Genomic DNA, 18,219 nt, shown 5'->3' on the forward strand with positions numbered 1-18,219 from the left:
GGGGATTTTGTCCACCTGCCCGCCTCCCCTCTGGCTAGTGATATTTCTATATGACATCACGCTACTTACAACTCACTTCTTGGTTCACAAACGTGTCAACGTCAAATGCTGTGTTGTATCTCGTTGACAGTACGTATAAAATGAATGTAAATTTTATCAGAATGCTTATAGGTTAGATTATGTTGCCCTTTAAACTAGTCATTAGCTTTTAATTTGTAATATCATTTGAACGGGCTTCGTCAATAAAATATATAACTATATATGCTGGTATACAATTCTATTGGACCGTAATATTAAAAATAATTATAATATAATTGTTATCATAATGTATCATTGTACCATGTAATACTACATGCAACAATATTATTGTGGATGTTCTGTATTATATTATTATGATACAATGTTATTGTATGATACTGTGAAACGGGTAATACTATATGCAACAATATTATTATGGATGTGCTTTATTATATAATTATGATACAATATTATTGTGGATGTTTTGTATGATATTATTATGATACAATATTTATGTATGATACTATATATGTGAAACAGGTCATACTATATTCAACAATATTGATGTTTTGTATTTTATTATTATGATACAATATTATTGTGTGATACTAATGTGAAACGGGTAAACTGAGGCGTGTTGCGCAAACAACCATTGTTATCGATTTATATCACAAATAACCGGATAAAAAACCCAACCAATCTGGTCGGACATGCGCACTGGCAAATCCATTCAACACAATACGAGATATACGGTACACAAGCATTGTACCCTGTTCTGTTGTTGTCTTAATTATCGTTATGAACTCACAGTCCTATACGACAGCTGCATAACACTGGTCGTTGTATTGTCAAAGGTAAGTCTCTGATTTATATAACTTCCTTACGAGATGTTTTATGTTTAAAAATGTTGTTAAGATCTTTAATTCAATTTGTTTATTTGCATTAAAAAAGTAATATAGATATATATTTATACTTTCTGTTGTTAATTAAATGGTGACGGTCAGGTCAGGTCAGGTCGTAGAACATATATCCTAAATGGGCGATACGCCGAGAAAGATGTGACCATAACGTGGAGGGGTATAGGACCAGAATGAAGAACGAAATTCTTCAGAGATGTCTCGATTCTTCACACAGTAATGTCTGTTCCCGCGGAGTGTTAGCTCAGTGGTCAACGCCGGTGCCTTTCAATCATAAGGTCCCCGGTTCGAGTCACTCCCAGATTAATGTATGTCGTCCAGTTACAGAGTTGTTGACAATTCATAGTTATGGACGTTAAATATGAATGTAAGAGACTGGCTTCGGTCAGCTTGCGGCTTTGATAAGCCAATGAGGCTTCTTCGCCAGTTCCTGCTTGCAAGAGGATCTAAAATACAAATGCATACAGTTGCATACATGATAACCGCCACCAGGAAAGGAATATATCCCCGTTAAGTCTCTCGTTCACCTCTATAGTTATACCCGAGGGATAGGATCTGCAGTGGCACATCAGCCCTATCTTTATGGGTTTGCTCGTACGAAGATCTCCTAGATAGGCAATTACAACTACTAACTAAATTCAATATATATACGGCGGTGGTCTTCCCCAAGTAGTTATTTTGTTGACGAGACTATAAACACCACTTCAACTCGGTGACCCCTCATCGCACCCACAATTACCCCTCCCCGCTCCCCTATTATATTCAAGAAGCAGTTACTTCCGTGATGGGTGCGTAAAGTCATATTTCTAAACCAGGAGGTGAGTGGGTGAGGGGGGGGGGGGGCTAGTTGAAAATAAAGTAATTTAACGTACAGAGTGCCTAACTAACTAACTGCCATTATAATATATGTTTGTATATCATAATAACGTCTGCCATATAGGCCTAGCGTACATGTATAACGGTGATAGGTTTTATTCGTCGTTACCACGGTTGTTACGTGTTATATACCATAATTTTGTCCGTACAGATTTCGTTATCAACCAGCTCATGTTTATGAAAATATTTCAACTGATTCATAGTCACTTGAATATTACTGTACTGAATATTTATACCACGTAGTGACACGGATATGCATATAGAGGTAATGTATAGAATATTGTACCCTCATATGTTTGGACAATTTTTCAACTGTAGAGTTGGTGGTGTCACTGGTGTGGAAATCTTATCTGAGCAATGAATCTCATGTACAGTACGATTTGAGATAACGGCGAACGAATTTGATTTTGCGAAATTGCTTAAAGGAAAAGATAGATAGATAGATAGATAGATAGATAGATAGATAGATAGATAGATAGATAGATGGATGGATGGATGGATGGATGGATGGATGGATGGATGGATGGACGGACGGACGGACGGACGGACGGACGGACGGTTCGAAACCAATAGCGAATTAGGTTGTCATTCCATCGTAGACCTTGCCACCTATATCGAACGCTGCTAGTTCTGTTTGGTGACTGCCTATATTAAGTTGCTTAAACTAGAGATCAATCATGACGTCACTTCATGACGTCTCTATCTTCTCCCTTTAAAGTTTCTTAACTACAGCCAAACCACCACCTATGCCCGCAGTGAAGAAGTGTTAAAGACCCACTCATAATAAAAACACGGGAGCTGACTGAGGAGGACAAAGTGCGACCCAAAAGCTATAATCGAGCCGTGATATGGCTTACAGTGGTCACCGAGTTGTGTTGTCGATATCGCGATATATATCGCAATATCAAGATACCAAGCTTACTATACTGGTGTTGGCGTGTATTATCGGTTTCATCGACGAGACGCTCATGACCATACCAAGTAAGAAATCTTTGATGATGAAAACATTTTGATTTATGGTTGTATGTTATGTATCTTGCGTCATTGGATGGACCTGTATAGGTGAAAGGTAAGTTATAATAGTGATGCATCAACAAGTAAATTATTTTTGTCTTTTTTGTGTCTACTCATTTAAAAACAAGAACAAATTAAAAACGTGTCATTTTAAGGTTATTTACATATTAGGTTATCTTTGAACAGATATGGTTGACCTCATGATTTATACGGCGATTTATAAGTGTTCTGCCAAGGAGGTTAGTTGTGAATATCAATGGGCCCGGCACATGTGTGAAATCGGAGAGGGGGGGGGGTCGGGGACAGGGGCGGGGATGGGTACTCGGTTTGGGTGGGGTGAATAACAATGTTCAATAGTGGTGCTTTAGTTCAATATTAAGTAGTGTTGGTGTTGATGTTAGTGCTGGTGATTAAATTGCCTCCTGCGCCAATAAAAGTCATCGCTATCAAATTTACTTGGACCACTTCTTCCCTCCCCGGTATCGAGGCCATGTATTTGTTTGTTTATGTGCATTGATATTTACATAAAAGAATGTCCATGATATTGTTTGCTTATATGTATAATGTTGATGCAACTTCCATACACGGGTCAGAAAAATGAATGATGGTGGATGTACAGTGCATACACGTATCGAAGATAATGTCTAGCCTACGTATAGAGTGCGGTATAACAGTTAAAACTCCAAGCAGATTGGTAGCGTGAGTACAATGTCCCAAGTACGAATACACTCACACGAGTTCAGAAATATTGTACTCGAGCACGTGTACAATATATGAATACGATCTGTATATAGTCTGGTAAGTTCAAGTAAGTTATGTATTTTAGATCCTCCTGCAAGCAGGAACTCACGAAAAAGCCTCATTGGCTTATCAAAGCCGCAAGCTGACCGAAGTCAGTCTCTTACATTCATACTTAACGTCAATGATTAGGAATTGTCAATTGTCAACATCTCTGTAACTATAGACGACATACATTAATCTTGGAGTGACTCGAACCGGGGACCTCATGATTGGAAGGCACCGGCGTTAACCACTGAGCTAACACCCCAGTTATAATCAGTCAGTTTGCATAGGCCTATATTAATCTGTAAAATATCTCTCTTTCTTGTAGTTCCCATACTCCCAAATTTATTCCTTGAGAAATGTCAATCTGCGTTAGCCAACTCGCATTTAAACTTGATCAACAACACGCAGTATAGAGATGACCAGGTTATTTGTTCTGAAGAACTCAGTACGGAGTTAAATATGCTCTGCAGTGCGGAAGATACAGAATACGATAAATGGACGATCGCTTACATCATAGACGAATCCAATCAAATCTGTCGTACGACCTACGTAGATGATGACGTATGTATGACATCATTACACAATATATCCATACCGACCAATCAAAACACGGAATGCTACGAGATACCACTGACAGCAGAAATATGTAGAGAATGGAAGGTATGTGAGAAACAGTTGAACGTCCAAGTTGGTGTCATTCTCTCTTCCAAGTTCTTGATGAGGATCGTACTCAGCCCTCTGTTGGCGGTCCTTCCAAAATAGTAAGTATAAAGAAAAACTTTAAATCTAAGTAGCCAAGCAAGAGGAGACAACATCTAGTTATGTTTTCTATAGTTTTAATGGTATCCTACAATGTGCGAATATTACATAGCTTGGTCACATTGACACATAGTTTCACCCTATACATCACATGCATATCTAAAATGATTTAGTATCTTGATGTCTTCATGAATATTTTAATATCTTAATGTTTTGATGTATTGGGGTCTAACACGTCTTGACGTCATAAAGTTGTGACGTCATATATTCGTGACGTCATGAAGAAGTCTTCACATTTTAATGTCATAATATCCTGACGTCTTGACGATGTTTTAATGTAGCCTGTAATAATGTCATGACCACATAATGTCTTGATTTATTCATGTCCCAACTTCTCGGAAGTCCCAACAACTCTATCCCTTGAAGTCGTGGTGTGTTTGATGTCTTGAATGCTCGATGTAGCAATCAATGTTTCACGTCGTATTGTCTGGATAAATGAATTGATGCAATGAGATATGAATTAATATTCATAATATTCATGGTTACTATTCTTTTTTATTATTTAGCACTGGCTTTCTTCCAGTTTGTAAAGTAGGAGTTACAATGGGGCTTATTTCGTGTGCAGGTAAATAAACTTTATTATAATTAATTAATATAATTCATAAATATAGTTTGTTATTAATATTAAAATGGAAATAATTATTAAGATAACACTGAAGAAACTGATATGTGACGTTTTCGTCAAGAGGTAAATATCTGAATATCACAAAATAAAAGTGTTATGTTTTAATATTAAACTAACGTTTTAAAGTTGGTATATGTTGTACTGCTATAGCGATAGAGTGAATGTATAAAACAAGCTACGTGAATACCATTTGTGGCTCTAATGACTTCTAGAATACTTCCAACTGACTAAGACCCAACGGAACTCGTCACCTAGTTTTCGATTATTTTTTATTATGATTTATACTATATTATTCTACTTATAGTTGTTTATATTTTTGGGGCCTTGGGGAAGATTATCTTTAGGCTAACCGAGTATACCCTTTTAATGTTAATTAAAATAAATATTTGTGAAGAGCAAATATAGTCTAACAAACTTGCATATTGCCTGCAAATTCGCAGTATTGCAGTGCACGCGGAGTGCTTGCAGTATTAGGAAGAACTTTACAAATACGCAGTATTGTAGTGCAAGCGCGCAGAGAGCTTGCAGTATTTAGGGTGAACTTTGCAAATACGCAGTATTGTAGTGCGCATGGAGTGCTTGCAGTATTATGAAGAACTATGCAGTTGTTCAAGGTGTGCACGCGCACTACGATAATGATCACAGCACACTGACATTCAATGAACACACACACATCGGACCGATCCCTTAGTTAAGGTCACCTGCAAAATTACTCGGCCGTGATTGGTTACATCATTTATTAAGCCTGGGCAGTGAACCGGAACCGATGCACACTGCTAACTACCAGTCGGAAAACGCTGCATGGTCAGTTTAAGCCGACCGAAGCCGAATAAGTCGTAGTCTTCAACACACTCACACTGCCCGACTATCCACCATTTTCTACGTTACGACGGTTGGGTCGTGATCAGTCAGGCAGTATTCGGCTGGCTTAACGTAATCCCCCTATCCCCTTCTCGCACCCCTCCCCGTGACTATACTTGAATAGTCAACTATTAATCCATTGGTTTCCTTTCAGTCTATACAGTATCTACACAGTTTCATTTCATCCTGACTGCCAGATTAATTCACGGTGTTTCCGCAACTCTATTAACTGTTGGAAGTGAGTTTTGGTTTTGTATTTTATTTTATTTTTTTATTTTGTTTTATTTTATTTTTATTGTAATTTATGTATCATCACTTTTTTTACTCTCCTATTTGTAAATTGTATTTTTATGCTAAATTATACTGGAATAATAGCTTGTTTATGGCATGGTTTTGTTTGTATTCACTACTGTTTTATGTTTACTGTCGACGGGAAATTATTATCCGTTTCTTGTTTTCTGAAATGGACAATAAAGTTATCTATCTATCTGTCTATAAAGGAAAATGAAAACTGAATGATTCATGCAAAATGTAGTAACATAGATATGATGTATTATTGTCTCCAACGTTCAAAACCTGAAGCATATATCCTTCTGCTTCATAAATCAAAGAATTACAATGCAATAGATTATAATCGGAGGGCACAGTGAGGGTACCTGTACATTTTTCTTCCAGCTAGATATTGAATTACAATTAGTTCATATTTTAACTATCTGTGAATTAAGGTATTCAGACATCATACTATTGACTTAATGTATATAAGCTCGCATGTATACGTAACGTTATTGGCTCAGGTCGCTGTATACTAATTAGCATTTCAGTTATTGTCACTTTAAGATTAAGTAAATATTGTTGCAAGAAACAAACGTTTACGGTAGTTTTATTTCCTTCTTGGAGTGTTTATAATATATATGATTGCAATACATTTATTTCTACGCTTTGCATTGACATTTCCACCCAGTTGGGACAATTTTATTTTCTATACTGCATGTAATGTCATGTTCCAATTCAAAGTATTCGTAGTGTTAGTCAGTATGAGCAGTATGAATATCATGTTTCTATCAGATAAAGGTTAGGAACTGTTTGTACTGTCAATATGAGTGTTTTGAAGCATGAAATGGGAGGAAATCTTAGAGAGGTATTAGCATTAGAAACCTGTCCCCAACTGGCTGGAAATTATTCCGGCAATGTTCATTATGACTGTCTGTAACATCAATTCAGATAGAATAGACAACAATATGAGAATCATCACGTTGTATATTTTGTATATTTGTACGTTTGTATACGTTTGTATATTTGCACGTTTGTACGTTTGTACTTTTGTACATTTTAACGTTTGTACGTTTGTACATTTATACGTTTCGATATTTGTATATTTGTACATTTGTACGTTTGTATATTTGTACATTCGTTTATTCGTTTAATCGTTCATTTCTTTATTATTTTATTCGTTTATTCGTTCATTCGTTTATTTGTTTATTCTTTTAATCGTTTATTTGTTTATTCGTATATTCGTTCTAGTGGGTGGACTACTAAACTACTCTTTTAGAGAAGATGATAACCAAAGAGGAATCGCAATTGCAATGAAGATCAGCTTCATGGCTCTCGGTTCAGTCGGTTCGTAGTCCATCATTTTTTTTAAATGAACATTTCTGTTAATAATTATAATCTCGAATGCATAGAGTACGATATTATTTCATTCATAGCTCATATTTCGTTTTGTTTTACTCAAGCTACTATTCAATTCATACATCTTAACCAATTAATAAATCTAAGCCACCTCCCTATTGATGTTATATTCTTCTTCGTTTTGTTACTGATAAACATCCTGATAATCACAATGATTTCCGCTTTGTTTTCTCATTTAATTATTCTATAGTTGGCCCACCGTTCGGTGGATTATTCTACTATCTCTATGGTAACTTTGCACCGTACACCATCTTGGCAACGGTTTATGTTCTCTATTTCGGTAAGCTTATATTTCTGGGGATAAGTTTGACTTTACTACTACATGATATGATGTGATCTTTAATTGAGAGCAAAGCCTCGGGGATAAGTATAAACTTCATGAAATGCCATCAAGATTTGTCAGAAGTTTTATAGAGTCCCAATACCGCAGTGGTTGGGGGGAGGGGGTGTTGTCATTACCCACCCCAACAGTATACTTTGTACACCTCTGAAAATTGGTCTGATTCATGCCCCGACCCCCCCCCCCACCTCTCCTCCTCCACCGATCCTCTATCTTGAAAATGTGATGGGACGACCTTGTCTCTGAAAACTCTCGAAAGAGTTTGACCCCCCCCCCCCCCAACCGACAGGGGTTCAACGAAACCATTTCATTCCACATTTACTTTTTTTTCAGTATGCTTTCGTTAATATGCTTATTGATATTTCAGAATGACTGATATCAATCGATTTCCATATGTTGGGTTCACTGATGACCTACATATAGAGTAAAGCAGTATCACTGAACCCGACGATGAAATAATTTCAAATTTACTGAAAGTTTTGGTATGTTCTATGTAGTTTTAAAGATCAATTTGCGTCGGCTCACAGTGACTAAATATTAACAGTTCCATGTTTCCAGCAAACACATACATATCGGTGACCTAAGTTTCAGGTCAGGTAAAGGGAAGTAGCTAAGATGGAAACGTTCCCAGCTGTCAATTTTTCCCTTTTTTACCCCTATTCAACTAAAACATATCAAGACTACAATTCTGCCCAATTATATGTGTCCAAGATTTGTACTTTTCTTTTTAAGAAAGATTTCATTAAATCAAACTTGCAGTTTGGGTATTTATAGCAAACCCTATATCTAAGTTTACCAATTTGAAAGGGTTCCTTTGTTACGATATGACTTTCATAATATTTTTTGATACGGTGCATGCAAGTATCATCAAGTCAGAACTGCTGGGAAATGTTTTGGGTTTCGTTTTCTTATGTCATAACAAACTTACGTCATGTGACGTATTTCCTTTGTCTGCAGGCATTTCCGTCATATTACTGACAGAAAACTCGGTGGACGAGTCCATTCAAAATAGCAGTATATTTGATGTGCTAGAATTGCTCCTTGATCCATACATAGCGATATGTACACGTAAGTCAGAAATGGTTCCAAATGGTAATTTTCTAATGTGATTTGATTGTTCCTTGACCCATACATAGCGATATGTACACGTAAGTCAGAAATGGTTCCAAATGATAATTTTCTAATGTGATTTGATTGTTCCTTGACCCATACATAGCGATATGTACACGTAAGTCAGAAATGGTAGCACGGTAATTCACTAATGTGATAGAATTGCACTTTGATCCATACATAACGATAATTGTATGTACCCGTAAGTCACAGATGATTCGACTAGTGGTTATGTTTAACGTGATAGAATTGATCAATTTGACCTGCAGTTGGGACCATTTTTGTCTGTACTGTACTTTCATGTCCCCCTTCAAAGCACTGATACTGACAGTATGGACAGTATCAATATCCTTGTTTCTGTCAGATTAAAGGTTAGGAACTGTTCATACTGTCAGTACGAGTGCTCTGAGGCATGACATGAGAGGACAGTATAGCGTGGTATTAGCAATTAGAATCAGATTAAAGGTTAGGAACTGTTCATGCTGTCAGTGCAAGTGCTTTGATGCATGATATGGTAGAATAGTATAGAGTGGTATTGGCATTAGGATCAGATAAAGGTTAGGAACTGTTCATACTGTCAGTACGAGTGTATTGAAGAATGACATAAGAGGACAGTATAGAGTGATATTAGCAATTAGATTCAGATTAAAGGTTAGGAACTGTTTCATACTGTCAGTACAAGTGCTTTGATGCATGATATGGTAGAATAGTATAGAGTGGTATTGGCATTAGAATCAGATTAAAGGTTAGGAACTGTTCACACTGTCAGTACGAGTGTATTGAAGAATGACATAAGAGGACAGTATAGAGTGGTATTAGCATTATTATCGGTGATAGGTTAGGAACTGTTCATACTGTCAGCACGAGTGCTCTGAAGCATATCTGAGAGGACAGTATAGAGTGGTATTAGCAATTAGAATCAGATAAGGTTAGGAACTGTTCATACTGTCAGTACGACTGTTTTCAAGAATGACATGAGAGGACAGTACAGAGTGGTAATAACATTAGAATCGGTGAAAGTTAGAGACTGTTCATTCATACTTAGTAAAGATTCCTAAATCCTATTGGTCCATTCAGGTCAGCTGACCGTGGTTAATCCTGTGAGTAACGCACGGTAAAATTACGGGGCATCACTTTAATAAATCTTTGGTTATATGTAACCAAAACTGTTTTGTTTTATGATTTTTCCCCCACACAAATGGTAGTGTATGAATGAACGGGGTTAATCAACGGTCTAGCGTGCGTTACTCACATGATTAATGCACTCCAGGTGTTAATGCTATCGCTGGATGCACTCGGGCTCCGCCCTCGTGCATCGCTTGCATTATCCCCCGATCGTGCATTAATCCTGTGAGTAACGCAAGCTAGACCGTTGATTAACCCCTTATTCATACTGTCATTACGAGTGTTTTGAAGAATGACATGAGCGGACAGTATAGAGTGGTATTAGCATTAGTATCGGTGAAAAGTTAGGAACTGTTCATACTGTCAGTATGAGTGTTTTGAAGAATAACGTGAGCGTACAGAATAGCGTGGTATTAGCAATTAGAATCAATAGATAAAGGTTAGTAACTGTTCATACTGTCAGTACGAGAGTTTTGGAGCGTGATAAGTGAGGACAGTTACATAAATAGGTCTTATCAATACTAGGAAAGCGCCCAACATGGCTGCAATTTGAATTAAATAATTACATTGTCATTTGTCTTCATGTCTGTCCAGTTGGATTTGTATTCGCGGGGTGTAGTGTGTCCATTATCGAATCATCGCTTCCTCATTGGATGATTACCGTGATGTCATCGCCCGCCTGGTTACAGGGTTAGTATAATGACAGCCTATGTTGTTCAGAAAAGGTGATATATACGGCAACATGAAATCACCTGTCAAAATAAAAATCAGACGATAGCGTGTAACTTCGAGGCATGCAACTCATATATATTTATACAGACCTAGTTACAATAACCACTGCGTTTCCATTACACTGTTGCTCAACTTTCTCCTGTTTTGTTTTTACGTTGTTGCTTTTGGTTAAAGGGAGATTCCGATGGAAAAAGTTGACTGCTCTATGAAAATGCTTGAATTTTTTCTGCATCTTTTCGGTCAATTCACAGAGAAAATACAAAATTTTACTCAGATGTATTATTCGTTCTTGTTATGTTATATAATTATTCCAAAACGCTTGTAAAAAAACATCACTTTATATTTTGATGATATTGAAAGTGTTTCAGCAACTTTTTTACCGGTAAATGAAGGGGAAAAATTGAAATCCTTCTTTCTTTTGATTAATTTTACTATGTTTTCACACTTTCGATGTTCCTTCGCAATTCTCTCTGATAACAATAATTTTGAAATATGAATACAAATATATTTTCTCATCGTATAGGCATTATCTATCTACCCATGGCCGGTGTGGCGGTACCCTGCGGTATATTGGCGGGTTTTGCAGGAACAGCGGTACCACGGTATGTAATTAAATCATATACCTCAAACATACAATTCAAACACGAACAAATGATTTAAAGAAATTTGCTATACTAGAGATGTACATGTATTGTAGGCATATTTGCATTTAGTTACTCACTTAGTTACTGACGTATCAAGTAAGACAGTCTCGTATCCCCTTCACCCTCACCCTTATTCTCGGATCAAAATGTATGAAACATTGCATCATTTGAGCAGATTTAAGTCAGTATTCTGCCCACCTCAAAATAAATAAATAAATAAATTATAGCAAACAAGACACTGAAGGATATTGTTAATTATACTCCAGTTCAGATTCTGCCTTTTGTTTTACTGCATTTGTCATTTATCAATTCAAATTAACATCAACATCAAATCAACATCAAATCAACGTAAAGTCAACATCAACATCCCCAACTTGACGTATAAACCACCAAATCTCCTCTCTCTCTTCTTTCCTCCCCAGGTGGTTGTTAGTTTTAGCCGGGTTCCTCTCGACCGGTTCGGCACTGGTTCTGGTTGGTTCATTTTCGTTAATAATACAATGTTGATGGTGACGGTGGTAATGACGTACGCTCCTCACTTTGAAGTCTTATTTATGGATATTGTTCACGTGGAAGACTTACATGCATGTTCAAGAAATGCAACAGCTTTACTATTTTGTGGTGATGGCACTAATAAGTCAAGACTATTTCAGAAATCCATTTTTTTTCAGCGGGACGCAATTATAAGACAAGATATGCAGAATAATTTTCCTGTTTTTATTCCCTTTCCAATAATGAAATCTATTTAATTTGCCGTGGATACTAATGTGGATGGGAATTTTCTTCTCGTTAATATTTCATAATAACTTAGTCAAAATTGTTTCTTTCTGTCTTTTTGGTGAATAAATATAGTTTTTTTTATCTGTTTATCTTCAGATTCCGCTCTGCCGATCAGCCGAGGTACTTATCCTGCCGATGTTTCTCCTTGGTGCAGGATTCGGTGGGTTTATAATAGATGCTGACTACAAAGTGACTACATCAGTCTGTTCCTAATTATGCTGACGACGACCAGCTGACCAGAACATGAACAGTAGGATGACGTTGAGTGACGACAAACTAACCCTGACTTTGCCTTACAATATTCTGACTACAGATTGATTGCGACGTGTGTAGTTTTGCAACATGTCTGACGATGTTATAATAGTACGATGACAACTACTTGGCGAGAGAATTAATCTCGTCAGTTAAGTATGTTGACAACTGACGACAAACTGACCACGACGTGTAGTTTGGCAACATTGTCTGGCGACAAAATAAGTTTGGCGTTGTGATATGCTGACGACATGTTGACGACATGTTGCTCACGTCGTTATAACAGTACGATGACAATTACCTGGTTAGATAATTAATGTCATCAGTTAAGTATGTTAACAACATACTGACTACAAACTGATCATGAAATGTAGTATATAGATGGTGACAATTGGTTGTGTACAAAAGTAGCCGCGATGTATTAGATAATGTATGTGTGTGTTATATACTGACGACAAACAAACCACGACATAAAGCGATCTATTTCTATCTTATAAGAATATTACATCCTAAATATCGGACTCTTTTGTTCGTGAATGTTCATTTGCATTGAAGTAAATATGTTCATAATATAGGTTGACTAAAAACAGAAATTTTTTGAAATTTTGAGGTGGCAAATTTGAAACTACTGGTGGGGAACTGGGTAGGACTAGTTGGGATCCTCCCATACCAGTTTAGTACTGTGCGTGGAATACCATACTTTTCTCTCTTTCTTTCTTTCTTTCTTTCTTTTTCTTTCTTTCATTGTGATTTAAGTTTAATAATATAATTACCATAACCGATCGGGCGCCGATCATAATTATATATGTTTTGCTCTTTTTTTTTTTGTAGGAACGTTAGACAGTACACTATCAGCCTTGATATGCAAATTCGGATACGAACGGCATGCTGGGATGTATGCTGCTAGTGTAGTGATTTGTGGTGTCTTTTTTAGCTTTGGGTTCGCCTTAGGTGAGTTATAATCACGGAATTTATCCATCAGGGAAAATATTCTAGGTAAATGAAACTTGACAAGAGCATGGATAATTGCGATCGTAAGGTCCGAGTATCTATTGATAGTTGTCTTTGAGTGGGCCTGGGTTGGTGCACTATTTAGTCTCTATAGCAGTTCGTATAGGGGAGAGGATGACCCCCTTCTCAACCCTACTGCACCGTCAGCCATGTGAAAAACGTTCTGTCGGGGATTTTGTTTCAGGGGGGTGGCAAAATTCAACTTAGCCTTTTAGGGGTAATTAAAGACCTAACTTATAGTCTAACTACGCTTCACAATGCACCATTTGACCTCTAACTTTGACCTGTAATAATAATGGAAGAGGAACCATAGACCCCCACCCCATACATCTGAGTCAAATTCAGCGACCGTATACAGTCACACCCCCTCATTCGTAAAATGTTTTGATCCACATTCAACAATCATGTCCATGTGTCTAATATAAGTAAGGCCAGGGAGATCACTGGCGGATCCAAGGGGGGGGCCAAGGGGGGGGCATGGCCCCCCAAAGGTGAGCCAAAAAGTGTTTCCGAACATCCGCTAAATCATATGATTGGAAATTAAAAAAATCGAGAGGAATAGCAGTGTAGACTAGTCTAAACCTTTTCGTTTTCTGGTTTAAAATTAAATGCAGAGCTCCCAACTGACCCGCAATTCGCGGGAATTAGACCCGCATTCTAACACCCAAACCTGCTGACCCGCACAAGCGTCCGAAAAAACGCATTGTAATTGTCAAGTATGCATAAAAAAAATTGCATCAAATTATGACTTAGCAACCATCATTTCTTTAGCATTTAGCATAATAGAGTATAAAACCTCCTTTACAGCATCATTTGAACCTCAAATTAGCCTATATTTCTTTTCATTGGGGCGAGCAGCGAACATTTTCATGCCACGGGAAAGAATGAATTATCACCTACTATTCAATTTATTGATGTTACACACAAAAAAAATTCATATTTCTCAGAAAATTTTGGGTGACAAAAGCCTTTCTAAGTGCCACCATTTTACATGTAGGCATCACCAGGATTCCAAAAAAAATTCAAAAGGGGAGGGGAACACCCCCTCCCCTTATACCCCTCCCCCAGGACGGCGATTCGTGGCATGGACCAGCATTTGCCTTCTCAAGAGTTGGGAGCTATGTAAATGTATGAGCATGAGGAATTACAGTTTAACACCATGTTGCAGTTACAGGCTGGTTGTAAGAAATTTATAACCTATGAGAAATAAACTTTCTTGAGAAAGATGATCCCAACTTTGTTTTATAAATATTTTAGAAAATTACACCTGGGAAACATTTTTTTAGAAGTAAATTAACATCACCATTGTACACTTTTGTCGCACCAAATTGCATCTGAGGGCATTCAGCAATTGAAAATGTTCACCCCCTCCCCTTAGACCCCTCCCCCATATCACTCTAATGCCACTTTGGCCCCTCCCAAACAAAGGCCCTGGATCCGCCAGTGAGGGAGATTGGCATTTTCCACTTCCTCCCTCCCTTACCCCCACCTCCCCAACTTATGAAATTCTGTGCACGTCACTGTCTTAAAATAGATGTCAATTCTATCCAATTCCTCTGTAATGTAGATGCCTGCTTGAAGTGATTGATACAACATGCATCATAGAGAAGGCTTACTTATAATGATTTCTTTTTCGAAGTTATATATATACACAGGCCTACCCCATGTACTCCCTATTTTTATTTTATTTTTTTTAATTTTTTTTATCTCAAGCCAATTGGAAATTATTCGAAGATTACTCAGGGTTGAAGTATTCTTTAGTAAATAAATAAAACTTACATTCCAATAAACAAAAGAACTGGTTTAATAATCAAACCTGGAAGGTTGTTATGTTTTCAGTAATTAGAATGGCAGTAAAAAATAAGATATATGATACAGGCTACTTTTAATGTTATTTATGAAATTATACAGTTTTTCGTTTGTTTGTTTGTTTTTCTCTTTTTTGGGTTAAACAAAATCGATGAGAAAGGATTTGAAAACATCAGCATAACTAATATTTTTATATGTACGGTTTTATTACTTGGAGATATAGGATAATAATTAATTATATTATACCATTCTTGAACTAACTGGTCCTACTATTGTTCACGTTTTTTTTCTATTGTTTGTTCCTTCCTCCATTTGTATATTTATTTTTATCTTATTTTTTTCTCTCTCCACCTCTCTCTCTCCCTCTCGTAATTGGTTAAGGTCCATCTATAATGGGTTTATTGATTAACTTCATCGGATTTCGATGGTAAGTCACACTTTAAGCTATAAATAATGTTTCTTTTTCTTCAGTAACATCATTCATTTGCATATATAACCCTGGGTTTTTGACACCAAATGAACTCTGTAAGTGAAATTAAAGCTTAAATTATAGTAATGTGTCATTCTTTGACCAAACTTAAATTTCCAAAGTGAATGTCAAAATTGAAATATGAATGTTTAAAATGAAAATCAGTCAGTATTTACGATTGGACTTCAGCAGTCTCGCATACACACATCCTGTGTATAATTTTCAGTTTTCACTTCGATATACCTTAACGTGTGTTTTTTAACGTATTTTAATGCACTCGCATGGTGACACTGCCACAGAAGTACCTATCTTCTGTATAGAAAATACTAACCAGCAATACTTGATTTAGAAGTGGATGGGAAAGGGTATTTGTTACCTGAGTAAGGCTCTATCATGCCAGCTTATCAGAGTAGGGTAGATAACAAGGTGTGAATTGATATGCTTTATCAAAGACTTCGCTAGCGACACGGCCTTTGTGTTTTAGTTCGTTTTATGTCCTAGACTTGTATTGTGAGTGCTAGTATCAGTACGGGTACAATGACCCGAGTACAAGGTCCGAGTACGAGTACAAGGTCCCGAGTACGAGTACAAGGTCCCGAGTACGAGTACAAGGTCCCGAGTACGAGCACACAGTACAAATGACTTGCGTTTGAGTACAAGACTGTGTACTTGAATACAACAAATAGTACGACTATGGGCTCGGGTACTATACAGTTATGTTCTGTCCTTCAATTTACAGGTTGATCACTGGACTAGGTTATATGGTTATACCATTCGCTGGCACGAGCCTTATCTTGAGGATGGCGGAGAATACTACCAGTGACACAGATGCGCTGCAAAAAGATGAAGATGGTCATTATGAGAAGGAGGAACTTCTTCCCTTAGAATCAATTACAGAGGATGACTATAGCAAAGACTCATGATGTAGACTTGTAATGAGTTTGCATGATATGAACATATGAAATATATTCACAAACCAAAGAGATAACGAATACGGCAGATAGGGGTCAAATGTCATTTATGAGCGTACAATGCATCGACCTCACGCGTATGGCAAGCCATGTGGGACAAACACTGCATAATATATCCGCGTATTAATTGGAATTTATACGCGTATTAATTCGAATATACATGTGTTGTAGCCTACATGTGTAAAGTTTCGCTTTTTGAAGCGATCTCGCGAGCCCGCCAAAACATTTATCGTTGGTATATGTACACAGCAAGAGCGGAAATGTTTTTTCGTGTATATTCTAATTAATCCGTGCATATATTGGATTTAATCCCCATATGTATTTTATTTAATACGTGTATATATTCGATTTAATACGTGTATATATTCGAATTAATACGTGTATATATTCGAATTAATACGCGGATATATTTAAGCCATATGATTGGCTAATAATATATACGCGTATATATTCGAATTAATACGCGTATAAATTCCAATTAATATGCGGATATATTATGCAGTGTTTGTCCCACATGGCTTGCCATACACGCGGTAGTTCGTTACGGTATGACAGTAAACAGAGGTGCAGCAATGAGGTTCAATCTGGGAAAGAGGGGCAGGTGGTACGATTTTTTTTGGTGGTGAGTGCCTGCAGCTCAAACGTACCCAGATGTTTCTGCTAGGTTGCTTAATACAAATATGGAGGATACCGTTACATCGAATACCTACTCGAAAATAGGCTTACCACCTTTCCTGCTAACACTTTCTTAGATTCCCGTTTGATTTCATTTGTTTCTTTATTTGTAAATGATTGGACCTTGTACTGTATATTATGAACCTAAACGTTCGGATTTATGTGTAACACTGTAAGACTCATACAGGGACACACATTGTAAGTTGTATAATGTAGTATACGAATACATTAATAGCAATGATGTTACAACTTCATACAGTTTCGTCTTATTGGACTGATCGAAGGTAGGAAGGTAGGAATCGAATCCCGGACCTTCGTGTCACAGCACAGACTTAAGTCCATAGCACTCAGCCACAGTGATTCTACTGTCTGCTGGTGCGAATGCGTATTATATATATATATATATATATATATATATATATATATAGGCCTATATAATTTGGTGAGAGTTCATTATGACGATCAGGAATGAATTTGTGAGAACATCTTGTACCCTTTCCATTATCCATTATCTGAAATAGCCTCCTTAGCTGGAAAAGTTACAAATGAACTGCTGATCGCATAAAGAACCTGCATGATTAGTAAGCTATTACGTCATGTCTCTTCCCCCTTTCACTTTCCCTCGTATACAGAATAGCCAACGTAACTCAGCAATTCTACTTTAAATCTTTCACAAAACAATACAGATATTATACT

General features: G+C 37.0%; 2 protein-coding genes across 6 annotated transcripts in view; one reads left to right on the forward strand and one right to left on the reverse strand.

The window, feature by feature from the left end:
* LOC139976974 (small ribosomal subunit protein eS25-like) overlaps window positions 1-1,283 on the reverse strand; it is a 71,151-nt gene extending 69,868 nt beyond the window's left edge. Inside the window, exon 1 of the mRNA XM_071985905.1 lies at window positions 1,277-1,283. Within this exon, the coding sequence (XP_071842006.1) occupies window positions 1,277-1,279 (3 nt within the window). The 5' untranslated portion in view covers window positions 1,280-1,283. The remainder of the gene's footprint in view (window positions 1-1,276) is intronic.
* On the forward strand, window positions 728-17,936 carry LOC139976972 (chromaffin granule amine transporter-like). Of its 5 annotated transcripts, XM_071985899.1 has the most exons (16): window positions 728-872; window positions 1,963-2,076; window positions 2,530-2,792; window positions 3,937-4,372; window positions 4,937-4,995; window positions 6,071-6,154; window positions 7,438-7,533; window positions 7,796-7,885; window positions 8,903-9,013; window positions 10,775-10,870; window positions 11,436-11,514; window positions 11,979-12,030; window positions 12,433-12,496; window positions 13,420-13,539; window positions 15,790-15,835; window positions 16,617-17,936. In XM_071985899.1, exons 3-16 carry the CDS (start codon window positions 2,660-2,662, stop codon window positions 16,798-16,800), a joined length of 1,650 nt encoding a protein of 549 aa, XP_071842000.1. In that variant the 5' UTR covers window positions 728-872; window positions 1,963-2,076; window positions 2,530-2,659; the 3' UTR covers window positions 16,801-17,936. The 5 variants fall into 5 exon arrangements, with proteins under 5 accessions (XP_071842000.1, XP_071842002.1, XP_071841998.1 ...); XM_071985901.1 differs by lacking the exon at window positions 1,963-2,076 and having other exon boundaries at window positions 732-872; window positions 2,544-2,792; XM_071985897.1 differs by lacking the exon at window positions 1,963-2,076 and having other exon boundaries at window positions 755-872.
* The last annotated feature ends 283 nt before the right edge of the window (window positions 17,937-18,219 follow it).

This window comes from Apostichopus japonicus, chromosome 12 (assembly GCF_037975245.1).
Source record: "Apostichopus japonicus isolate 1M-3 chromosome 12, ASM3797524v1, whole genome shotgun sequence".
In the NCBI taxonomy this organism is placed as follows: Eukaryota; Metazoa; Echinodermata; class Holothuroidea; order Aspidochirotida; family Stichopodidae; genus Apostichopus; species Apostichopus japonicus.